The 26,227-nt window shown below is 43.6% G+C and overlaps 2 protein-coding genes across 18 annotated transcripts in view; one reads left to right on the forward strand and one right to left on the reverse strand.

The window, feature by feature from the left end:
• Positions 1–652: 652 nt before the first annotated feature.
• FAM13B (family with sequence similarity 13 member B) overlaps positions 653–26,227 on the forward strand; it is a 111,354-nt gene continuing 85,779 nt past the window's right edge. For 12 of the 17 annotated variants that reach the window (XM_050795592.1, XM_050795599.1, XM_050795605.1 and 9 more), the window contains exon 1: positions 20,176–20,271. The gene's annotated coding sequence lies outside the window, so the exon portion shown is untranslated. Of the gene's footprint in view, positions 771–14,010; positions 14,460–18,849; positions 19,091–19,388; positions 19,414–20,175; positions 20,272–20,502; positions 20,713–26,227 lie in introns of those variants that run through there. The other 5 variants (XM_050795590.1, XM_050795591.1, XM_050795594.1 and 2 more) reach the window with 5 other exon arrangements.
• LOC126956109 (uncharacterized) lies at positions 20,130–21,788 on the reverse strand. The gene is made up of 2 exons (XM_050792976.1): positions 21,744–21,788; positions 20,130–20,549 (listed from the first exon to the last, which is right to left on the reverse strand). Exons 1-2 carry the CDS (start codon positions 21,786–21,788, stop codon positions 20,130–20,132), a joined length of 465 nt encoding a protein of 154 aa, XP_050648933.1.

Below are 26,227 nucleotides of genomic sequence, written 5' to 3' on the forward strand. Positions count from 1 at the left end.
TTCAATCTGAACTACATAGTAAAAGGATTATAAAATAATCATTTTGGTTTTTTTTTTTTTTTTTTTTTTTTTTTTTGGAGTCTTGCTCTGTCACCCAGGCTGGAGTGCAGTGGCGTGATCTTGGCTCACTGCAATCTCCGCCTCCTGGGTTCATGCCATTCTCCTGCCTCAGCCTCCCGAGTAGCTGGGACTACAGGTGCCTGCCACCTCGCCCGGCTAATTTTGTTCTTGTATTTTCAGTAGAGACGGGGTTTCACCGTGTTAGCCAGGATGGTCTCCATCTCCTGACCTCGTGATCCGTCCACCTCAGCCTCCCAAAGTGCTGGAATTACAGGTGTGAGCCACCGTGTCCAGCCATCATTTTGATGTGATAAAAACCCAGACCTTAAACTTTGTTACTCATGCCTGTGATTAAAAGTTCGCCATGCCTAAGGGTTTTTTTTGTTTTAATTATAGCACAGCAGGAGAGTGTTGGGAGGTGCCTGGAAACCCTGGCTGTGACTGGTCAGGCCATCAGCCTGCTGCCTTGACTGTGATATGGATGGAATGGGGCCAAGGTCTCCATGTTTCTTGGTGTTTCTACTTTCTTTATCTTCGACCCTTGTACTGAAGGCTGTTATCTCTAAGGACACAGATAATAGGCAGCCAAGTTTGCCTGAACAGACTTTTTGGCAGTTTCCAACCTTGTTTTCTGGAGGGGAAGAAGAGGGTGGTGAAAAGCCTACCACTCTTGCCGACTGAAAGGGGCATCTACAGGGCTGAGTGTTTGGGTGAGTCACTTTCCTTTGGTCCTATCACATTTAGGTAAAATGAAGCTTTTTGGTATAGTGATATAGTGGGGAATGTGCAGGTTTTAGAGTAAAATAGACCAGGGTTTGAATTTCCTCTCTATATGGTTCTCACATTTCTCATTTGCAAAATGGTTTAAGAAATACTTTATTTAAAAATACATAGTGTAGGGACCAGCACAGTCAGGTGCTCAATACACAGTTGCTACTTTTTGATGAAAATGAAGATGTTGCAATCAGAAAAATAGGCAATGGAAATGGACAGAGAATTCACTGACTAATACAACTGGCCAGGAAGCGTAACACTCAACTGTACTTGTAATTAGAGAAATGCAAGTTCAATAATGTGTGCCATTGTTTTTGCTCATTAGATTGGCTAAAAATATACATAAAGTCCATTTTTGGTGAAAGTTTAAGCAAATAGTCATTCTCATATATTTTTATGAAGCCTCTTTGGAGGTAGGTTTGGTAAAATATATTAAATTTTAACTGTGTTATTCTTTAATTCAACAATTTTGTTTCCAGGAATCTGTTCTACACAAATATACATGAGTATACAAACATATTGTAGTACTGTTTTTCATAGTGAAAACTATGAACAAATTTACTAATATGGATATATTTTTAAAGAATAATATGTGTAAAAAGCATATTAGAGTATTATACTATGATCCTATTTATGTTAAGGAAAAGATAATTGTGGGTGTACATTTTATAAATGTATGAAAAGAGGTCTGAGAGGATATATTTCACAAGGTTTACTTTTGGGGGAAGTAGAGTAAGATTAGGGTGAAGTGAGAGTTTTGCTTTTCATTCTTTTATCCCCCCATTAATATGCTACATATGCTTTTCTTTATTCTTCTAAATCTTTGAATTTTCCTAATGACTATGTATTATAATTTTTGGTGCCAAAAATCAGGAACAAATATGTATTATTTTTGTATTTGTAAAAACAATTTAACAAAAGGGTGAAGATGTGAATTTAGACTATCTGTAAGGTCCTCTGTAAGTACTTGCTAGACTCAACATCATGGTTGGGTAGAGACAGTTCTTGGATCTGGAAGGGTGGGAAGAGCCTACATTTAAGAAGCAAAACTTCCACTTCATGGTTTGGGGCTTGGATTTTTGGACCAATAAACCCAAGTGACCCCTTCTGAAGACAGTAGACAGTATGGGAGAGGTTAACAGGTGTTTCTGTAGTGTTGTCCTATCCAAGGTCCTCTATTTTTAAAAAAGAAAGGTCTTGGGCTTCTTTGGAAGAGGCAAGGCAGTCTCTGAGTTGCAGTATGTCCAAGTCCAAGATGGTGGGGCTGGCATAGAACCTTCCAAGTTCTTTCTGCCTCTTTGCTTCCTTTCAGTTGACATGTCAGATTTTTTGTTTATTTGTTTGTTTTTTTGACACGGAGTTTCGCTCTTGTTGCCTAAGCTGGAGTGCAGTGGCCCAATCTCAGCTCGCTACAACCTCCGCCTCCCGGGTTCAAGTGATTCTCTTGCCTCAGCCTCCCGAGTAGCTGGGATTATAGGGATGTGCCACCACGGCCAGCTAATTTTATATTTTTTGTAGAGACAGGGTTTCTCCATGTTGGTCAGGCTGATCTTGAACTCCCAACCTCAGATGATCTGTCCACCTCGACCTCTCAAAGTGCTGGGATTACAGGCATGAGCCATGTGCCCGGCCCTGTTTTTATTTGTTTTGAGGCAGGGTCTCCACTCTGTCACCCAGGCTGGAGTATAGTTGAGTGATCAGAGCTTACTGTGGCCTTGAACTCATGGACTCAAGCGATCCCCTCACCTAAGCCTCCCAGAAGCTGGGACTATGGGCACATACCACCACACCAGGCCAATGTTTAAATTTATTTTATTTTATTTTTGTAGAGAAAAGGGCTCACTTTGTTGCCCAGGTTGGTCTTGAACTCCTAGCCTCAGGCAATCCTTCCACCTCAGCCTCTTAAAGTGCTGAGATTATAGACATGAGCCACTGTGCCTGGCCCAGCATGTCAGATTTTATTAGATATTCTGGATCCCTAATAATGAAATTTTTCTTTAGGTTTTACGAAGCTTTCTCGGGTTATAAGTGCCCACAAACTTTTTGTAGTTTGCACATTTAGCTCCCAGCACTGTGGACAATATCTGAGTGAGAAAACAGACAAAACTTCTTATTGAAGATAGGAATGGAGGCTGACAGATGGAAAGTCCTGTTTTCCTGGGTAACTTACTCCAAATGAAAAGAGGTTTCATGGAGTTAAGAAATGTATCACTCTAGGCTGGGCGTGGTGGCTCACGCCCGTCATCCCAGCACTTTGGGAGGCAGAGGTGGGTGGATCATCTGAGGTCAGGAGTTCAAGACCAGCCTGACCAACATGGTGAAACCCTGTCTCTACTAAAAATACAAAATTAGCTGGGCATAGTGGCCCATGCCTGTAATCCCAGCTACTCGGGAGGCTGAGGCAGGAGAATCGCTTGAACCCAGGAGGCGGAGATTGTAGTGAGCTGAGATCGCACCATTGCACTCCAGCCTAGGCAACAAGAGCACAAAACTCTGTCTCAAGGAAAAAACAAAAACAAAAACAAAAAACAAGAAATGTATCACTCTGAAGCCGGACACAGTGGCTCGTACCTGTAATCCCAGCACTTTGGGACGCCGAGGTGGGCAGATCACTTAAGGCCAGGAATTCGAGACCAGCCTGGCCAACATGGTGAAATACCGTTTCTATTAAAAATACAAAAATTAGTCGGACATGGTGGCGCATGCCTATAATTCCAGCTAGTCGGGTGGCTGAGGCATGAGAATCACTTGAACCTGGGAGGCAGAGATTGCAGTGAGCCAAGATCTCACCACTGCAGTCCAGCCTGAGTGAAGGAGTGACTCTGCCAAAAAAAAAAAAAAGAAATGTATCACTCTAATATCCTTCAGAATTCTCTGATTTTTATGTTGTAGTCAGAAGGAGACGGGCATTGAGGTAGTGGCAAAGGTCTGCATGGGGTACAATGATACTATATTTCATCACATTGCTAAATACTTTTTAAAATATTGTGAATATATGAGAGAGAGCATGTAATGCATACATACAATTTGAAAAATAATTATGAAAAACAAACCCCATATACCTTCTACTTGGCTTGAGAACTAGAATATTACAAAAGCTCTGAAGGTCCTAGGGGGTCAGCCAACATGCTGGTACAATTTGGCCACTGCACAAAGACGACGTGCCAAGGGGAGAGGGATTTGCCCCCTAAAGAATGGAGCTTCTGGCCGGGCGCGGTGGCTCAAGCCTGTAATCCCAGCACTTTGGGAGGCCGAGACGGGCGGATCACGAGGCCAGGAGATCGAGACCATCCTGGCTAACACGGTGAAACCCCGTCTCTACTAAAAAATACAAAAAACTAGCCGGGCGCGGTGGCAGGCGCCTGTAGTCCCAACTACTCGCGAGGCTGAGGCAGGAGAATGGCGTGAACCCGGGAGGCGGAGCTTGCAGTGAGCTGAGATCCGGCCACTGCACTCCAGCCTGGGCGGCAGAGCGAGACTCCGTCTCAAAAAAAAAAAAAAAAAAAAAAAAAAAAAAAAAAAAAAAGAATGGAGCTTCTTCCTTGGGTACAAAGAAACCATCTGCTGCTAGGCTGAGGGTCCATGGGCTGGTTCCTACCCAGTGGATATGTCGTTTTTCTAATTCTCTGCTCAGAAAACGATTGTTTTTTCTAGTTCACATAGAGGCCTCTTTTGGCAAGTGTACTGTGTTCTAGGGGTACAGGGTCACACCTACAAGTTCTGTACCTTCCACTGTAAGTAACAATTATATTGAATTTTGGATTATTATTTTTCTTTAGTGTTTTACCATGTCCATATGCATGTGGAAATTATCTACCTCTCTTTCCCTCTACTCCAAAGTGCCATTTGGCATTGTATTAGCTTTTTTTTTTTTTTTTTTTTAATTGCTATAACAAATTACCACAAACTTAGTGGCTCAAACACACAGATTTGTATGTGGGGGGCAGTGGGTATATGGGAAATCGTACTTTCTGCTTCATTTTGCTGTAAACCTAAAGCTGCTCTAGAGTTCTGTTTTTTGTTTTTTTGGATTTCTTCCTTTCTTTTTCTTTTTCTTTCTTTCTTTTTTTTTTTTTTTTTTTTTAAAGGCATTAGGTACCAGCATTAGGGGAAGCTTGGAACTCTCTGTACTAAATTTTGCAACTTTTCTGTAAACCTAAAGTTACTCTAAAATAAAAAGGTTATTTAAAAATTTAAAAAATACAATACAAATGTATTATAGTTCTGTAGGTCAGAAGTCTGACATGGGTCTCACTGGGCTAAAATCAGGCCCTTAGAGGAATATCTAGGGGTCTATAGCAAAGAGTCTGCTTGCTTGCCTTTCCTAGCTTCTAGAGGTAGTCCACATTCCCTGGTTCATGGCCTCCATTCATTTTCAAAGCCAGCAATGGCAAATTGAGTTATTCTCATATCCATCACTCCAGTGTCTTCTGCCTTCCTCTTCCATTTATAAAGGCCCGTGTGATTACATTGGGCCTACCCAGAAAATCTGGGATAATTTCCCCATCCCTGGGTCAGTTGAGCAACTTTAATTCTTGCCTATAACCTTTATTCCCATTTGTTATGTGCCCTAACATATTCACAGGTTCTAGGGAATAAAATATGGACATTTTTTGTTTGTTTGTTTTTGAGACGGAGTCTTGCTCTGTCACCAGGCTGGAGTGCAGTGGCACGATCTTGGCTCACTGCAACCTCTGCCTCCTGGGCTCAAGCAATTCTCCTGCCTCAGCCTCCCAAGTAGCTGGGACTACAGGTGTGTGCCACCACGCCCTACTAATATATATATATATATTTTAGTAGAGACGGGGTTTCACCCTGTTAGCCAGGATGGTCTTGATCTCCTGACCTCATGATCTGCCCGCCTCGGCCTCCCAAAGTGCTGGGATTACAGGTATGAGCCACCGCGCCCAGCCTGAATGTGGACATCTTTAGGACATCATTATTCTGCCTGCACTAGCCATCTTTACGTAGTACTTTTCCACATGCTTGTTCTGCCCCCAACTAAAAATTATTGTTCTTTTGTTTCTTTTCTACAGATAGCTCACTCCATATCTGTCAACTTTGAGTTGCTTTCTGAGCAAGTGAAAAGAAGTGGTCAGGCATGGTGGCTCACACCTGTAATCCCAGCACTTTGGGAGGCCAAGGCAGGTGGATCATGAGGTCAGGAGTTCAAGACCAGCTGGCCAAGATGGTGAAACCCCGTCTCTACTAAAAATACAAAAATTAGCCGGGTGTGGTGGTGGGTGCCTGTAATCCCAGCTACTTGGGAGGCTGAGGCAGAGAATTCCTTGAACCCGGGAGGCAGAGGTTGCAGTGAGCTGAGATTGTGCCACTGCACTCCAGCCTAGGTGACAGAGTGAGACTCCATTTCAAAAAAAGAAAGAAAAGAAGAAATACCCTTATTCTGATGTAGTAATAATGTCTCATAATAGTATTAAACTACTGAATTAAATGTATTTTCTGGACATTAACTCAGCATTTATCAATAGCTCCAAATTGAGTTTCAGGAGCAAACTAAGGCCATTCAGAGACTACCACTTACATTCCCTATTGTTTCCAACTTTCACAATTCCAAAATGAAAACACATACAAGAAAGGCAGAAAACAGAAATGCATAAAAAGAAAAATTCTAAAGGAAACACCTGTGTAGCCACCACACAATTAGGGAAAGAGAAAATAGACCATGTCCCTTCCTCAAAGCTCGCCTTGTGGCTCTTGTCTGTCACATACCGCCTGTCTCTTCTTAGAGATAAACCACCATCCTGACTTTTACAGTAATCAGTTGCTTGGCAGTTACTAGTCTGTGTTAGTATATTTTCATGCTGCTGATAAAGACATACCTGAGACTGGAAAATTTACAAAAGAAATGGGTTTATTTGACTTACAGTTCCACATGGCTGGGGAGGCATCACAATCATGGCTGAAGGAAGGAGGAGCAAGTCACATCTTACATGGATGGCAGCAGGCAAAGAGGGAGCTTGTGCAGGGAAACTCCGCCTTAGAAAGCCTCTAGATCTTGTGAGACTTATTCACTATCATGAGAACAGCATGGGAAAGACCTGCCCCCATGATTCAATTACTTCCCACTGCATCCCTCCCACAATATGTGAGAATTCAAGATGAGATTTGGGTGGGGACACAGCCAAACCATATCATAGTCTTTGTAATTTTTTTTTTGAGATGGAGTTTCACTCTTGTTGCTCAAGCTGGAGTGCAGTGGTGTGATCTTGGCTCACTGCAACCTCTGCCCCCTGGGTTCAAGCTGTTCTCCTGCCTCAGCCTCCTGAGTAGCTGAGATTACAAGCACCTGCCACTATGCCCAGCTAATTTTTTGTATTTTTAGTAGAAATGGGGTTTCACCATGTTAGTCAGGCTGGTCTCAAACTCCTGACCTCAGGTGATCCACCCTCCTCAGCCTCCCAAATTGTTGGGATTACAGGTGTGAGCCACCATACCTGGCCACTCTTTGTAATTTTACCACCTGTGTATGTACCTCTGACTAGTTTTGTCTGATTTTGAACTTTATTAAAAGAGCCATTCTGTAGGTTTCTTTTGTATTTTATTTACTTTCTTTATTGCTATGATTCAACCATGCAGTTACCTGTAGGTCTAAGTTTATTCATTCTTTTTTTTTTTTCTTTTTTTCTTTTTGAGATGGGGTCTGGCTCTGTTGCCCAGGCTGAAGTGCAATGATAGGGTCTTGGCTTACTGCAGCCTCCGCCTCCTAGGCTCAAACCATCCTCCCACCTCAGCCTCCTGAGGAGCTGTGATTACAGGTGTGTGCCACTGCACTTGGCTAATGTTTGTATTTTTTGTAGAGACAGGGTTTTGCCACGTTACCCAGGCTCATCTCAAACTCCTGAGCTCAAGTGATCTGCCCGCCTCAGCCTCCCACAGGGCTATGATTACAGGCATGAGCCACCATGCCTGGTCTCATTCTTTTTTTATTGTTATATATATTTCCTTGTATGGTCTATCCTTCTGTGGCTGGAGTGTTTTGTTTCCATTTTTGGACTATTAGAATTAATGCAGATGTGAACATTTTTGTACCTATATTCTGCTACCTTTGTGCACACAGATCTCCAGGGTATATACTCAGGAGTGGAATTGTTTAGTTCTAGAGTTATGTTTTCAATTTTAGAATTTACACGCTACTAGCAGTGAAAAAGATTCTGTTGTTCTGCATCACTTGATGCTATCAGACTTACTAATTTTGGCCATGCTGGTGAGTTTATTATGGTGGATGTAAAGTTGTATCTTTTAGTATGCGTTTCCCTGATTAGTAATGTGGTTGAGTATTTTTCATACATGTGTTGGCCATTTGGATTTCCTTTTATGTGCAACCCCTATAAAAAAGTATATTTTTGTAATTTCATATTAGATTGTCTTTTTAAAAAATTTAAAATTTATTTCCAGAAGTTCTTTATATCATGCGGATAGTAGTCCTTTTTGGGGTTGAATGTTTTATAGCTAACTTTTCCAGTCTTTTGGCTTGAATTTTCACTTTTTTAATAGTGTCAAATGTAAAATAGCTGAATTTATCAATCCTTACTTTACCATGAAAAGGTTGTGTTTTATTTAAGAATCATGAAGACATTGTCTTTTATTATGTTTTTTTTTTTTTTTTTTGAGACAGAGTCTTGCTTTGTCGCCCAGGCTGGAGTGCAATGGTGCGATCTCAGGTCACTGCAACCTCCACCCCCTGGGTTCAAGCGATTCTCCTGCCTCAGCCTCCTGAATAGCTGGGATTATAGGCGTGTGCCACCATGCCTGGCTAATTTTTGTATTTTTAGTAGAGGCAGGGTTTCACCATATTGGTCAGCCTGGTCTCGAACCCTTGACCTCAGATGATCTGCCCACCTTGGCCTCCCAAAGTGCTGGGAATACAGGTGTGAGCCACAGCGCCCAGCCTATTATCTTTTTCTAAAAGCTTGCTTTAAAGTATCTTTTTTAGGCTGGTGCAGTGGCTCATGCTTGTAATCCTAGCACTTTGGGAGGCTGAGGTTGGAGGATCTGTTGAGGCCAGGAGTTCAAGACCAGCCTGGGCAACACAGCAAGACTTTGTCTCTACCAAAACAAACAAACGAAAAAAAAAAAACCAAAAAAAAAACCACCTGGGCATGACAGCGTGTGCCTATAGTTCCAGCTACACAGGAGGTTGAGGTGGGAGGATCACTTGAGCCCAGGAGTTCTGGGCTACAATGAGCTATAATGGAGCCACTGTACTCCAGCCTGGGAGATGGAGTGAGATAATTTCTCTAATAAAAATACCAAAATACCCCCTTTTTATAAAAGTGCAATATTCATATACAAAATGCCCTGGCTGGGTATGGTGGCTCACACCTGTAATCCCAGCACTTTGGGAAGGTGAGGCAAAAAGATTGCTTGAGCCCAGGAGTTTGAGACCAGCCTGGGCAACGGAGAGAGATCCCATTTCTGTTAAAAAAAAAAAAAAGAAAAGAAAAAGAAGAAAAGAGGCTGGGTGCGGTGGCTGACGCCTGTAATTCCAGCACTTTGGGAGGCCAAGGCGGGCAGATCATGAAGTCAGGAGTTCGAGACCAGCCTGACCAACATGGTAAAACCCTGTCTCTACTAAAATATAAAAAATTAGCCAGATGTGGTGGCGCATGCCTGTAATCCCAGCTACTTGGGAGGCTGAGGCAGGGGAATCGCTTGAACCCGGGAGGTGGAGGTTGCAGTGAGCCAAGATTGTGCCACTGCACTTCAGCCTAGTGACAGAGCAAGACTCAGTCTCAAAGAAAAAAGAATAATGCCCAAACAAGGTAAACACAGGTCAATAATTTATTCTTATTTATTATTATTTTTTGAGACAGGGTCTCTCTGTGTCACCCAGGGTGGAGTGCAGTGGCACAATCATGGATCACTGCAGCTTTGACCTCCTGGTCTCAAGCAATCCTCCCACCTCGGCCTCCTGAGTAGCTGGGACTACAGGTGTGTTACCATGCCTGGCTAATTTTTAATTTTAATTTTTATAGAGATGGGGTCTCACTATGGTGCCCAGGCTGGTCTCCAATTCCTGGCCTCAAGTGATTCTTGCTGGCCTGGTCAATTTCTTTTATTGTTTTTGTTCTTTTTTTTTTTTTTGAGACAGAGTCTGGCTCTGTTGCTCAGGCTGGGATGAAGTGGCACAATCTCAGCTCACTGTAACCTCCACTCCCCGGGTTCGAGTGATTCTCCTGCCTCAGCCTCTCAAGTAGCTGGGACTACAAGCCTGCGCCATCACGCCTGGCTACTTTTTGTATTTTTAGTAGAGACAGGCTTTCACCATGTTAGCCAGGCTGGTCTCCAACTCTTGGCTTCAGGTGGTCCACCCTCCTCAGCCTCCCAAAGTGCTGGAATTACAGGTGTGAGCCACTGCGCTTGGCCCCTGGTCAATTTAATACAAAGCAAACACCCATGTAACCACCACTGCTCATATCAAGAATAAGAGCATTCTTATTTTTGTGTCTCCAGGCACTCTTGCCCCTCATTCCCAAAAGAACCAGAACCAGCATCATGATGTCTATGTTAGTCACTTCCTGTTTTTTTTTTTTTTTTTTTAAGTTTTTCCCCTAATTTGTATCCCTAAACACGATGATTTAGTTTTGCTTTTTTGGGGAAACACTGTTATATTTAATTTCAATTAAAGAAAAAACTTAAAAACTTAAGGAGCTAGTTTTTATTTTTAAACTTTTTGAAATACAAAATATATATGGAGAAGTATACAGATCATGAGTATAGCTCACTGAATTGTCCCTGGGTGAACATATCCATGCAACTTCCTCCTAGGTTAAGAAATGGAATATCTTCTCATGACCCTTCCTTATTATTGATTTCTTCCTTCCTCAAAAAGACTTCCCTCCTTAAACACAATTCTGACTTCTAAAATGATAGTTTAGTTTTCTCTGCTTTTGAACTGTTTTTAATGGATTCATACAATATGTGTTTGTGTCTGGCTTCTTTCATTTATTTTTGTGATTCATCATATTGTTTGCAGCTGTAGTTTGTTCATTTTCATTGTTTACATGGTATGAAGATACTGTATTAATCATTCATCATTCTATCATTGATAACTACCTGAGCTTGAGTTTCCATTTTTTTTCGCCAACATAAAAAATGCAGCTATGAACTTCAGGGTCTTCCCCTGTTGTGCAGGCTGGAGTGCAGTGGTGCGAGCATAGCTCACTGTAACCTTGAAACTTCCGGGCTCAAATGATCCTTCTGCCTCAGCCTCCTGACTAGCTGGGATTACAGGTGCAAAGCACTATCCCTGGCTATTAATTTTTTTTTTTTGAGACAGGGTCTTGCTCTGCTGCCCAGGCTGGAGTGCAGTGGTGCTTACTGCAGGCTTGAATTCCCAGGCTCAAGTGATTCTCCCGTCTCAGTGCCATCCCCGACCAAAATTTTTTTTTTTAAGAGATGGGGTCTTGCTATGTTGCCCAGGCTGGTTTCAAACTCTTGGGCTTAAGCAATTCTCCTGCCTTGGCCTCCCAAAGTGCTGGGATTATGGGTGTGAACCACATTGCCCAGCTCTTTTACTTTTAATTAGGAATTAATATATTTACACTGATTGTAATTACTCATATTTGAATTTATTTCTGCTATCTAATGTTTTACTATTTGTCCTCCTTTAAAATTTTTTATCCATTTTTAAAATTAAGATCTTCCCATTTTATTTTATCCCCCTAATAAACTGGAAGTTATATATACTGTTTAATTTCTTGTAGTGATTATGTAGAAATTTTAACATATATATTTAACTCAACAAATTATAAACTTATTTAGCCTACTCTTAAACAATACAAAGCCTTCTAATACTTTCATTTACCCTCTCACAATAGCACATGTAAAATTATTGAACAATAGTAGAATTTAGACATTGTTGCCATTATTTTGGATAGTGTTTAGATTTACAGCAAACATGCAAACGATTTTCTTTGTTCACCATTACTTCTCGCATTTTGAATCTTCCTTCTGGAAGATGGTAATTTTCTCTTAACATTTTGAAGATATACTGCAGTATCATTTGGCTTCTGTTGTTACTATTGAAAGGTCTGTTGTCAGCCAAATTATCTTTTCTTTGAAGATTAGTGTCTTTTCTTTTCTTTTTTTTTTTTTTGAGATGGAGTCTTGCTCTGTCACCCAGGCTGGAGTGCAATGGCGCAATCTCAGCTCAATGCAACTTCTTCCTCCCACGTTCAAGCGATTCTCCTGCCTTAGCCTCTTGAGTAGCTGGGATTACAGGCGTGTGCCACCACACCTGGCTAATTTTTGTATTGTTAGTAGAGGCAGGGTTTTGTCATGTTGGCCAGGCTGGTGTCAAACTCTTGACCTCAGGCAATCCGCTCACCTTGGCCTCCCAGAGTGCTGGGATTACAGGCGTGAGCCACTGTACCTGGCCTAATGTCTTTTCTTGCTGCCTAATTTTAAGATCCCCTTTCTCTCTGGGTACTAAACTTTAACTATGTGTGCATTTTATACTTTCCAGCATGGCAAGTTTTAGTCTTCCAGAATTTAGGATATTTACCTTCAATTCTGGAAAATGTTCAGCCACTATTCTTTGAATATTGTCTTCCCTCCATTCTATTATCTCTTTTTTTTTTTTTTGAGATGGAGTCTCCCTCTGTCGCCCAGGCTGGAGTGCTGTGGTGCGATCTTGGCTCACCGCAACCTCTGCCTCCCAGATTCAAGCAATTCTCCTGCCTCAGCCTCCTGAGTAGCTGGGATTACAGGCATGCACCACCATGCCCAGCTGATTTTTTATTTGTATTTTTAGTAGAGACAGGGTTTCACCATATTGGCCAGGCTGGTCTGGAACTCCAGACCTTGTGATCCTCCTGCCTCAGCTTCCCAAAGTTCCGAAAGTGCTGGGATTACAGGTGTGAGCCACTGCGTGCGGCCTTTTTTTTTTTTTTTTAGACGAAGTCTCGCTCTGTCACTAGGCTGGAGTGCAGTGGCGCAATCTCAGCTCACTGCAACCTCTGTCTCCTGGGTTCAAACGATTCTCCTGCCTCAGCCTCCCCAGTAGCTGGGATTACAGTCATGTGCCACCATGCCTGGCTAACTTTGTATTTTTAGTAGAGATGGGGTTTCACCATGTTGGTCAGGCTGGTCTTGAATTCCGGACCTCGTGATCCACCTGCCTTGGCCTCCCAAAGTGCTGGGATTACAGGCTTGAACCACCGCACCCAGCCAGGTTGGTTTCTTTCTATGAAGGCCTAAAATAGGGATGTACACCTTCATGTTTTGGAGCTTCTCTGCTGATGAACTTGGGGATTCAGAAAACATTAAATGCTTCTGTAAATTGTTATCTACTTTAGTGGAAAAGAGCAGTTAGGTGTAAATGTTTGGCAAAACATACAGCTGTAGTTAGACCACAATCTGTAAACATTGCCACAGAAAATGTGGTCTGAATGAAAGGTGCCTGAAGGCTGGGCATGGTGGCTCACGCCTGTAATCCCAGCACTTTGGGAGGCCAAGGTGGGAGGATCGCTTGAGCCCAGGAGTTAAGAGACCAGCCTGGGCAACGTAGTGATAATACGTCTCTACAAAATATATATATATATAGCTGGGCATGATGGTGCATGCTTGTAGTCCCAGCTACTTGGGAGGCTGAGGTGGGAGGATTGCTTGAACCTGGGATATTGAGGCTGCAGTGACCTATAATTGGGCCACTGGACCCCAACCTGGAAGACAAAGCAAGACCCTGACTCAAAGGGGGAAAAAAGGTGTTGAGAAGCAACCTAGCTGGTCAAATGATAGGAAGGCTCAAAAGCCTAGAGCCTCTAAGGAACAGGGAGGGTATAAAAAATGGTGAGACCCTCCTGCCTAGATTTCTGGTTAAAAAGGCAGCAGAAAGTTCATAATTTTGTGAAGGTCATAATCTCACTGAATCTCTGAGCACTTTTTTCTTTCCCCTATATGGACACAGGCAGAGGGAAGAAGAGAAAGGGATATTTATTCTTTGTTATGCATTTATTTTTAACAATAAAAGTTCTGACTGTGGAAAAAATATTTAGCTGATTATAGGAATTTAATAAAGAAGCCAAAACAAATTAGTCTTATAGCTGATGATAGTATTGGCTTACATTATTGTCATACACTGAATTCTAAGTTATCAGGCCAAATATGTGGACTTGGCAAAGATGAGACTTACTGTCAATTGTTCCAGCTCTCCAAACTGGATGTGACTGGCACCAGTGGCCATATGAGTGAATATAGAAGCTGAAATCCACATTATGTTAACTTTGGTTCTATTCCACCAAAAGATTTTATTCCAGAGATACATGAGATGAAGCTTTTCCAGGGCAGAGATCGTGATCATGTACCCTAGCACAGTGCCTGACCCATAATAGCTGCCCAAGAAGTATGTGTTGAATAAGTAAGTGGCACAAAGGTTATTCTGGGTTACTAAGATCAGAACAGTATTTGCCATTATTTTGGAGGTTGGCGTGGGATTTGTACACCCTGGAACAGTTTCTTCTCTTTGCAGCTAGTGATATTTTTCTGTTTATGAAAAACACACATTCTTGCACACTGGCACAATGGTCCTGGGCAAAGTGGCACAGAAAGATTTCCACTCCATTTCTTGGAAGAGCCAGAGCCAGCAATACATCTCTCTAATGGTGAGTTGCTTCTCTTTTATCAGAGGATTTAAATTTGATGTGTTTTTAGTCCTTCCTTAATTCCCAGTAGAGGAGACTACCTCAAGGAGGAAATTAATTAGCTGAGTTTGACTGAATTTGATAGCATTTTACTGCTCTGTGAGGATCAAGAGTAGTCACAATCTCATCTCCATTTGCACTTGTTTTTCCCTGTACACAAGATTGCATGTAATGATGGCTTCCTATCTGTATTTATAGTCATGTCTTGTTCTACAAATGGGCAGTATAAATATGCTTCTAATTGGGGAAGAGGTGTGCTTGTATTTATTGTAACTTACAAGGCTCAGAAGATCTTAAAACCAGCACCGAGAGTTTGGGGGAATTCTTAGTGGTTCTTGGTTTTCATTTACAAATAGATAGACAAAGATTTGGCAACTTCTGTCAAGAAAGGTTTTCACACCGGGCCTCATTCCTAGCAATAAAAATCCAGATATGAACGCAAGACATTTTCAGATTGTTCTTGAGGCCTCTGAATGCAGTATAGGAGAGGGAACCGAAAAAATTATAGTATATGGCTAATAAAGCACTTTTATGCATACCAATTTATTTAAGTCTTAGTTTCCCTATTTGACTGATGGGGACTCTAAGGTACAACTAAGTTAAGTAACTTGACTAGAGTCACAAGGCTAGTAACAGAGCTTGGAATGTTTGTTGTATCTATTTTACTTTTAAATGATATAATTGGTGGGGACAGAATATATCTTTTTGGCTTTTCTGGCTAGGGTGGCTCCAGTTTCTTATTAACATTGTATTAAGAAAGACAAGGCAGTCTTGACTGAACACAAGTTAATCCTTATCCTAGTACTCAAACAGCCTTGCTCAGGGAGATCAGTAAGGGTAAGGAGGACACCTGATTAAAAGTTTCCTTACTGATGGTGCAAGGGATGGGCTCAACATCCTGCTACATCTGGAAGAGCTGAATTCAGTCAAACTCATGTAAAGGAGGGAAGAAGCCATTTACATTCTCTGTGAATAATGAGGGCATTATTAGCCATCTGTAAAGTAACCGCAGAGACAGAGAGCTACTTCCCGACTTCAAGTCTCATTCCAGTGACACTGGTGACCTTGGGGAGGCAGATATGCTGAGGTCCTCTCTGGCATCTAGAATGCAGTCCAGGTTGTAGCAAAGATACATTCCTTCTACGGTGATGTGACTCACGACCTTACTTCTGAGAGGCATAATGTCCCTGTTCAGATGAGCTGGATAGAATGCTTGTTTTCTAGGCTTAAAAGTCATCTTGCAAATAAATAACAATCTTATCTTAAGCAGCAATTTTCCTGGCATGGCCTCATCTCCAGAGGGAGTCTTAGAAACACAAAAGCTTAGTCTATACCAGTCACTTCTCATCCTGGCCAAATAGCTATCACAAACGCTATTTTTGACTCTATTGATATATTGAAATGTGACGTTTCCATCTACAGGTGAAGAATTTGTAGGAAAAAAGACAAAGTGATGTAATTTTGAAGTATTCTTTTAGTGAGGTATTTTCTCGTCTCTTTAACAAACAGAATTGCTGTTCTTTGCTGTAGGGGCTGTCCTGTGCCATAAAGCATGTTTACCAGCATCCATGACCTTCACCCACCAGCCAATAGCTGATTGTCTCCAGTGGTGACAATCAAAAATGTCTGCATTCAACAGATCCTGAATTCAGAAGGAAAAAAAATGTTTAAAAAAACCTAAAAATGTCTGCACACATGGTCCCCCAAAATTGTCACAGTTGAGAACCACTGTTTTAACTGAAGCAACAAGATATTACAAAAGAAATCATCTTCTTCCCCCCATCCACCAAAAAACTAAAGTGTTCTGAGATAGACCCCCTCTAGAAATTTCAGAGGATTTAGACAAAGCAGGTAGATTAAATACTCACAGTTATTTAGTTATAAATGGCCAAATCAGAATTATTGAGGACAATGTCTTTGGAGACTGTTGCTGGTGAGCTGTGATTCTTACCACAGGTGCCTGCCTACCTTTTACCTCAAGTTGAGGCAGTGGGCCTTCAATTGAACTGCTCAGAGCACTTGACCTGTGCCTCTTGCAGTCCGAGGGGCACTGTGGGCCTGTGTCTGACTCCCATAGGCTGGTGGCTGTTTTGGCAGCAGAGTGGAGGAATGTTGAATATGCACTGGAATTAGCCTGTACTCTCAAGTTTGTTCGGGCAAGAGGTGCATGAGAGCTTCCTGTGGACCAGGTGTGAACCATACAGAGCTGCCACTAGGCTAACGCAGCAGCACCTTGAGAAAAAAGCTCTCCTTCGTCCAGATTCTTTGCTTCCATCTATTGGGAAGTAGTCGTTGTAATTTAGTTTGGACAAAATACTTTACTGCCACCTGCTGGAAAAACATCAAAATAAATAACATAGAAAACCACAGTGAGGATGATGTGAATGGCACCCCCTAGGGTACGGAGGGCACAACCTTGTCCCACAATAAAGGGTCGCTTGCAAATGGAGGAGTGTGAGAGTCATCTCAGGTCCTATCTGACAGGGCCTTTACAGAGATGCCCAGGTTTCAACAGACAAGGAGTTGGAGGTGTGTGGAAAGAAGTAAAGAACTACCAAAATAGCTTTACACTTAGACCAATAGAATTATGGGGGAGAAACCATCAGAGAAGGGGGATGGTGGTGGCCTCTGAGGTATCCATGAAAAAAAGGTCAGCTTTAAGCATCTACCTTGCCCAGGGAATGTCAAACCATCATACAAAGTTAACAACTTTCCTGCTCCTTTTTCTCCCTGTGTTCCCCAGATTTGGTTATGGTTAGTTAAGCTGGGAGGAGAAAGACTAGGCAGGTTAAAGATGACTATGGTCCCCTCTTTGGGGCAAGCAATGAGACAACTGTTCCCAGCTGAAAAAGAGGAAAACATTTCACTCTTCGTGACTCAATGACAATAGGACTCTATTCCTAAGGAGACCACAGAACCCCTAAAAACTCATGGAACCTGCCTGAGTTTTCAATTAGGTACATGACAGATCTACTCCCACTGCACAAATTGAAAGGCATGGCAAAAGACACAAAATAAAAGTTTGTTTTGAATTATAGCCCATGTGCTCCCTATGTTGAACATACTGTTTTTATATTATCAAGTGGGATCTAAAGAATATATCTTCCAAGATATGTTCTGGAGTTCTTGAGGGGGAAAATGGTCACTGATCAATTCATTTGTTTTTTAAGATCCCATACTTTGTGGGTAGGGTATAAAAATGCAAGGGATGCCAGGGACGGTGGCTCATGCCTGTAATCACAGCACTTTGGGAGGCTGAGGTGGGAGGACCACTTGAGGCCAGGAGTTCAAGACAGTCCTGGGCAACATAGGGAAACCCATCTCTAAAAAAATAATAAATTAGCTGGGCATGGTGGCATGTCCCTGTAGTCCCAGCTACTCAGGAGACTAGGGTAGGAATGCTGCTGGAGGTCAGGAAGTTGAGGCTGCATTGAGCCATAATCCAGACACTGCACCCTAGCCTGAGTGACAGAGCAAGACCTTGTCTCACACACACATACACACAAAAAGGCAAGGGAATCCTTCCCTCTGGGAGCTTACATCTTAGGTTTCATACTCAGAGCAAAGTATTTATTACAGTCAGTTATGTCAACAAGAGCCTGTGTTGCATATGTAGGGCAGGCTGAGGAAATTTTTAACTCTCTTTGGATTTACTCTCAAGACTTTTACTCACTTACGATAAAGCTTTTGAAGCAATCATATTGCTTCTCTTCTCCAAGCATGGAATCACAGGTAAAGCTTTCATTTAAGATATTTAAAGAGAGATACAAGGCTAAATGCACAGGCTGCACCTTCACTGGGCTGCTCTGAAATCAGGCTCTGTTGATCCTGTTTGGCAGATTTGGAAACTTTTATTTCACTTCACTCAAGTTTAATCAGGCTCCGATAAATTAATTTGGATAAAACAATTCAACCCAGTGAACAGTGTCCGATTTGTAAACCATGATATGAATTTATTGACAAAAACTGTACAGCTAGTATAACTAGTCCTAGTCATATGCCTTGGACAATCGCTTCTTATTGGGTATGCAGATTTATTCGAGAGACTCCCAGAATGATGGAAAGGCTACTGGCTGAGTTTGGAATCAGAGTATGGGCCTTTGTATGCTCTTAAAGGAGATCCAGAATGTAGGTTTACTAGGATATAAACTCCACGAAGGCAGGGATTTACTGATGTGTCTTAAGAGACTAGAACATAGTAAGCATTCACTAAGTATCTGTTGAATGAGTGAGTGAATCTGAATTCAGATTTAACTGCCCTGAGAGTAAGTGTTGGTTCTGGTCATTAGAATCAGTTGACTCATTCCTGGACAGAGTTCCTGGGAACCTCATAGAACATTCTTATTCAGATTCTTCTGGTTTTAGACTCTTTATGGACCCCACCCTTCGGTTATGACGGCATCAACTGGGTATGTGACACTTAGGTTACAGGTGGGTTAGTCTCTCTGATGAAATGTGGGAGACACTCTGGCCTCTGTAGCCCATTTACATATCATTTCATAGGATGACTTTATTTTTTTCAAATCTTGTCCCAAGTTCTATGAGGGTTCTTGTTTTACATTTTTCAGGTTACCGACTTCCAGCTCAGGCAGGTAAGGGACAACTGAATTGTGGTGGCTGCTATTTTTTGTGCAGGTGTTGATCTACCCGCCGTCAAGGAGGCCAAATGGAAGATCTCAAAGCCCTTAACAGACTATAGCAAAGAAGAGATTGGCTGAATATTCATACCTTTGTGAGCTCAAGGGAGTTGTAGGGTTGGTCTGGGTAGCTATACAAGTAAGTACCAACTCTCAAGTTCAGAGAGCTCATTCTTTCTGCCTCCTTTCAGCTCTGCCTCCGGAGCTGGCTGATTTTAGTATACGAAGCTCCCAGTGAGCCCGCAGCCTGTCGACTTCCACAGTCCCAGACTGTCAAGGTACCGAAGCCTTACAGTTCTTTCTGGAGTCTAGGTCAGGTCCTTAGGTGAAGGGGTAGGGTGGGGGCGGGCAGGACGCAGGTGCAGCCCCGTGGTACCGGACCTAACTCACATCTCTGGGAATGGGAACGGGAGTCACCGCTTAGGCCTCTCCCTGCGGTTTTCGGTTCAGGTCTCTGTGCTCCTCACCTGGATATGGGGGCCCCGGGTTTTTCTGGCCGCCTGCAGGGAGGGGCATGGCTTCCTCTGCAGAGACCAGAAGCGATCTCTGTGTTCCGGATTTTCCCTTTATCTTTCCTACTTCCTCTCCCCAGTGTCCTCTCTGCTTCCCAATCTCCCAAATCGAGGATCCCACAACCCGCCCTGGGCCCGCGCCTGGCTGCTCGCATCCTAACTCAGGAGCCCAAATGGTGGGAGAGGAACCGCGGTCCTCAAGCCTGCAGGACCCAGGGCCGCGGCCCGGGATGCTGTGGGGGTGGGGACCCTCGCCGCCCCGCCCCCGCCAGCGGCCCGCCCCGCCCCCTCCCACGCACGTCACGTCCGGCCCGGCCTCCGCCCGCCAGCCGCTCTCCTCCCGCTCGCCGTTAGGGAGGCTCTGCACCTCAGCCGTCGCCTCTGTCGCCACTCCGGCCCCCTCTTCCGCGTCTCCGCCGCCACCACCGCCGGGGATATCCGGGGGTCGCTTACCGGGCTGGCCCCGCGCCACAGCCGTAGCTTTAACCTCCCGTCAGCGGCCGCCCCAGGAAGAGGCTTCCCGGCCGCGGAGCCACTTGGGGCCTCAGTTCTCGCCCTCTTGCGGTCCCCGCGGGTCCTGGAGAAGCGGCCGCGGCCAGGGAACGGGGCATCGCGGTTCCAACGGTAGGTAAACGGGCGGGTACCCGGATCTGCGCATGCGCGGGTTGCAGGTCGCCGCGGCCCTTCGCCGCCAGTTGCCCCCCAGCACCGCCTCCCACCCGCGCCTGCTCCCGGGCGTTGCGTTTCGGGGTGTGGAGGACTACAGCAGGTGGGGCGTTCCGTGGAGAGGGCCCCCTTTCCGCTGGAGAAAGAGGAAGATGAAGCCGTGCCGGGGGGTGTGGCAGCCTTGGATTTGCAGCGGCTGCAGTGCCGTGAGCGGGCGTGCCCCTCACCTCCAGCCCCTCCAGAGTAGATGGCGCGACACCCCACGTTTCTTTGCTGACCTATCCTGCCCGCTGGCGCTGCGCCTCTTCCCCGCCCACTTCCTTCATACTGGGCAGTGAAGTTGATATAGAAGAAAAAGGAGTGTGGTTTATTCTGGGCTCAACTGCGCCCCTTTTTAAGGTCACGTGAGATGAGTGGTTGCAGACTTCCTTAAATCGCTCAGAGAATATAGCCAAAATTGGGCTGTTGGTGCACTAGGGGCCTTGTCTAGAATGCGCTCTGCATAGGCCAGGCTGGAGGGGGACACTTTGTATAACATTAGGGTTCACGTGGCACGCCTGGTTTCCTAGATGAGGTTGTAGGAAATGGAATCGGTTGGCACATGTGCGCAGTGGGAAACTGTTAAGCCCTTTTTGTTTGTAATCAGTTGAAATCAAACTGACTTTTAGAAAGATGGTGGATTATTTCATTTGGTTCCCCGTTTCGCCTTCTAATCAATGAAAAAAGTTGGGCATTTACTTTGAAGGATCTTATGATCTAAAATGGTAGCCAGAATCATTACCAATAGTAATGCAGACTATTAATATTAACTGGGGTGCACCTGTTTAGAGAGACAGACATTAAAGGGTGGTTTTGAATTATTTGTCTTTTTAGAGCTGGATTAGTGTGAGGCTATTTTCAACTCTCCTTTTTTGGTAACCTTGAAATGCTTGTTGGCCTGGTTTTCTCACAGGTACTGTGCATTTACTAAGTGCTTGTTGATGGAATTGAATGAACTGATAATAATTTGTATATCCACTGGGAGCCCCTTCTTTTTTTTTTTCTCCTTGAGACAGAGTTTCGCTCTGTCGCACAGGCTGAAGTGCAGTGGAGCGATCTCGGTTCACTGCAACCTCCTCCTCCCGGGTTCAAGCGATTCTCCTGCCTCAGCCTCCTGAGTAGCTGGGACTACAGGCGCCCGCTACCACGCCCGGCTAATTTTTGTGTTTTTGGTAGAGACGAGGTTTCACTATGTTGGCCAGGCTGGTCTCGAACTTCTGACCTCAAGTGATCTGCCTGCCTCAGCCTCCCAGAGTTCTGGGATTACAGGCGAGTCAACGTGCCTTGCCCCCTTCTTACTTTTTTTAATCCGTGCTGCTTTTAAAGTTGGAGTAATAGTTTCTCCAATTTAATATTATTACTAATTTAGACACCTGTGTGACACAGCTTACGTTCTTGGAAAATGTAGAAGGGCGTATTGCAGTGGCATAATTCATTGGGTGGTGTAAATGTTAGTGTTTTTTATTAGAATGTCATTGTTTTAGGACGGAAAATGGCTGAAATGAATCTGTTGACTTGTCAATGTTTCCCCACCAATAAAATAACTGCTTTTATAATCATTTATTAATAACCTCAATCCATCGCTGCATAGCTCCTCCATCATCGTATACAAATTTTAAACTTGGGGACTATAATAGTATAAATTACTGTTTTTTTGTTTGTTTGTTTTTTTTGAGACAGAGTATCACTGTCGCCCAGGCTGGAGTGCAGTGGTGCAATCCCAGCTCACTGCAACCTCTGCCCTCCAGGTTCAAACGATTCTTCTGACTTAGCCTCCCAAGTAGCTGGGACTACAGGTGCTTGCCACTGCGCCCGACTGATTTTTGTATTTTTTGTAGAGACGGAGTTTTGCCGTGTTGCCCAGGCTGGTCTCAAACTCCTGACCTCAGATAATCTCCCTGCTTCTGCCTCCCAAAGTGTTGGGATTACAGGCGTGAGCCACCTTGCCCAGCCTTACGTTCAATTTTTTTTTTTTTGGGGGGGGGATGGAGTTTCGTTCCTTTTGCCCAGGCTGGAGTGCAATGGCACTATCTCAGCTCACCGCAACCTTCGCCTCCCCGGTTCAAGCGATTCTGCTGCCTCAGCCTCCTGAGTAGCTAGGATTACAGGCATGTATCACCACGCCCGGCTAATTTTGTATTTTTAGTAGATACGGGGTTTCTCCATATTGGTCAGGCTGATCTCGAACTCAGGTGATCCGTCCACCTCAGCCTCCCAAAGTGCTGGGATTACAGGCGTGAGCCACTGCGCCGGGTACATTCAATTTTTTGAGGAACTGCCTTACTCCACAGCACCTGTACCATTTTATGTTACCACTAGCAGTGCACAAGGGTTCCATTTTCTCCACATCCTTGCCAACAGTTGTTATTGTTTGCTGGTTGGTTTGTTTGACAATAACCTTTTTGGATTTTATTGTGGTTTTGATTTGCATTTTTCTGAAGGCTAGTGACAGACTTCTGCTTATTGACCTTTTGTTTGTCTTCTTTAGAGAAATGTCTATTCAGACCCATTGCCCATTTTTGAATTGGGTTTTTTTTTTGTTGTTGAGTTGTAGGTGTAGCTATTGTTTTTGAATTTATTTTCTAAATGAGTTAAAAGACCTAGCATTTCTGAAAATGAATACTCGATTTTCAGAGTATTAGAAGTAGAACATTTCTGTTTTACAGGTTATCCATCCAGTTGTTAAAAGAAAAATTTACCTGACCAGGTGTGGTGGTGCACACCTGTAGACCCTTGTACTTGAGAGGCCGAGGTGAGAGGATGAACCCAGGAGTTTGAGGCTAGCCTGGGCAATATAGTAAGACGTCTCTAAAAGAAAGAAAAAAATTTTAAAAAGCCTTCTTAAATTTAACAGAGTTTAATTGAGCAAAGAATGATACACAAATTGGGCACCCTTCCCAACCTAGAATATGTTCAGAGGGACTTGGGTTTGCCATGTGGTTGGATAATAATTATGAACAGAAAAAGGAAAGTGACATATAGAAAATAGAAGTGAGGTACAGAAACAAACTGGATTGGTTACAGCTCAGTATTTGCCTTATCTGAACATGATTTGACAGTTGCCCACCTTTGACTAAAACTCTGTGATTGGTGTAAGAGTAGGTTACAGTCTCTTTACACATCCAGTTAGGTTACAGTTTACTAGGTATGAGAAACTTTTGGGCCGAATTTAAAATACGGAAGCAGCTTTAGGCTAAACTAAATTTGACACAGTGAAGAGGCTGCTTTTATATCTGAAAATCGTTTTCAGTTACTTAGTGTTAATAGATCTATATTTAGGTCTTGACTAGAAATATATTGTACCAAGAACTTATTTCCATCACATCAGTGTTACGAAGGTGCATACATTAAGTGAAGACTATATTTTCATCAATGAAGTCATTCCTTTTTTTTTTTTTTTTTTTTTTTTGAGACAGAGTCTTGCTCTGTCGCTCAAGCTGGAATGCAATGGCATGTGATCTTGGCTCACTGCAACCTCCGCCTCCCGAATTCAAGTGATTCTCCTGCCTCAGCCTCCCAAGTAGCTGGGATTACCGGCACCCATCATCACGCCCAGCTGATTTTTGTATTTTTAGTAGAGACAGGGTTTCGCCATGTTGGCCAGGTTGGTTTTGAACCCCTGACCTCAGATGATTCGCCCACCTCAGCTTCTCAGAATGCTGGGATTACAGGCATGAGCCCACTGTACCTGGTTTTTTTGTTTGTTTGTTTGTTTTTAAATAGAGATGGAGTCTCCTGGGCTCAAATGATCCTCCTACTTGAGCCTCTCAAGGTGTTGGGATTACAGACAAGAGCCACCATAGCAGGCTAATGAATATATTCTTATGAAAGAACTTTCCTTTGTTTATAAAGTGTTTTGTAACATGGCTAGGAGTGGAGGAGGGGGTTACTTGATTAAGAAAAGGGAAGTATGGTATGTGTATATGAACCTGACCACAGTCGGTGTTCGCCAAGCCGTAGAAAGGTTAGGGGTTTCTATAAGAGAGGCAGTAGGTTAATATGTGAGTAGCCAACTTTGATTCAAAATGGAAATAATAAAGGGTATTTGGAATGTAATGTAATAAAGGCTGTTTTTTTTTTTTTTGTTTGTCTGTTTGCTTGTTTTCTTTATTTTGTGGGACGGAGTCTTGCTCTGTTGCCCAGGCTGGAGTGCAGTGGTGCGATCTCAGCTCACTGCAAGCTCCGCCTCCTGGGTTCACGCCATTCTCCTGCCTCAGCCTCCCCAGTAGCTGGGACTACAGGTGCCCGCCACCACCACGCCTGGCTAATTTTTTGTATTTTTAGTAGAGACGGGTTTCACCGTGTTAGCCAGGATGGTCTCAATCTCCTGACCTCGTGATCTGCCCGCCTCAGCCTCCCGAAGTGCTGGGATTACAGGCGTGAGCCACCGTGCCTGGCCTAATAAAGGCTATTTTAATGTACCAACTCATTTCACACATTACACTAAATAGATAGTAGTATTGAATTTACAAGAATTGTCAGCTGGGCGTAGTGGCTCACACCTGTAATCCCAGCACTTAGGGAGGCTGATACAGGTGGATCGCTTAAGTTCAAGACTGAGTTCCAGACCAGCCTGGGCCACATGGTGAAACTCTGTCTCCATAAAAACCACAAAAATTAGCCAGGCATGGTGGTGCACGCTTGTAGTCCCAGCTACTTGGGAGGCTGAGGTGGGAGGATCTTGACCCTGGGAAATCGAGATTGTGGTGAAGCCGGGGCTGCGGCGAAGCCGAGATTGTGCCACTGCACTCCTGCCTGGGCGATGGAGTGAGATCCTGCCAGAAAAAAACAACAAACAAAGAGAATAACTTATTGTCAGATTATTAATCAGATATTTATTTAGCTCCTAAGTGCCAGAAATACATTGAGGAGCAAAACCCAAGTAGTCATGTGGCTAATGGTTGCATAACAGTAAATTTAGTAAAAGTCATTGAACACTTGAATCTGGTGAATTTTAGTGTGTAAATTATACATTAATAAACCTATTTTTTAAAAAAAGCCCACTGGTGGACTTGTAGTGAGCTTATACTCTGTTGGTAGAAACAGCCATTAAACAAACACGAAATGAATATGTAATAAAACTTGTGGTAGGCAAGGCTCACAGTGGCTCACACCTATAATCCCAGCACTTTGGGAGGCCAAGGGTGGAGGATCACTTGAGCTTAGGAGTTTGAGGCCAGCCTGAGCAACATAGGGACACTCTCTTTACAAAAAAAAAAAAAGGCCAGACATGGTGGCATGCTCCTGTAGTCCCAGCTACTCAGGGGGCTGAGGCAGGAGGATTGCTTGAGCCCAGGAGTTTGAGGCTGCAGTGAGCTATGGTCGTGCCATTATATTCCAGCCTGGGGGACAGAGTGAGACCCTGTCTCAAAAAACAAAACAAAAAACTTGTGATGAATATTTTGGAGCCAAGGAATGCTACAGCCTAGATAAATTAATAGGTGAGACCATTAAATTGAGTGGGTTGAAGAAAGCCTCTCCAGGGCTGGGACTTGAGCTGATTATGGGAAGGAGGAAGCTTGGGAGAGTGTTTCAGGTCAGTGAACTAGCAAGTATAAAAGACCTAGGTTGAGGAAAATGTGGTACACTGACAAGATAATGACATTTACTAGATTTCTACTAGAGAAGGAAATATTGCAAGTCTTTTATGCCTCCGCCTCCCAAAGTGCTGGGATTACAGGCGTGAGCCTCCGCACCCGGCCCATGCCTGGCTAATTTTTGTATTTTTTGTAAAGATGGGGTTTCACCATGTTGACCAGGCTGGTCTCGAATTCCTGACCTCAGGTGATCCGCCTACATTGGCCTCTCAAAGTGCTGGGATTATAGGCGTAAGCCACTGCGCCCAGCCTAATTTTGTATTTTTAGTAGAAATGGG

Source organism: Macaca thibetana, chromosome 6, assembly GCF_024542745.1.
Source record: "Macaca thibetana thibetana isolate TM-01 chromosome 6, ASM2454274v1, whole genome shotgun sequence".
Lineage (NCBI taxonomy): Eukaryota > Metazoa > Chordata > Mammalia > Primates > Cercopithecidae > Macaca > Macaca thibetana.

Excerpts from the sequence above, each read along its gene's own strand:
- LOC126956109 (XM_050792976.1), bottom strand. The coding sequence starts at position 21,788 with ATGAATTATGCCACTGCAATACGCCCTTCTACATTTTCCAAGAAC. Across the intron at positions 20,550-21,743 it reads CTTCTACATTTTCCAAGAAC|GGGCTGGAGGTGAGGGGCAC; the intron begins GTAAGCTGTGTC and ends TCTACTCTGGAG.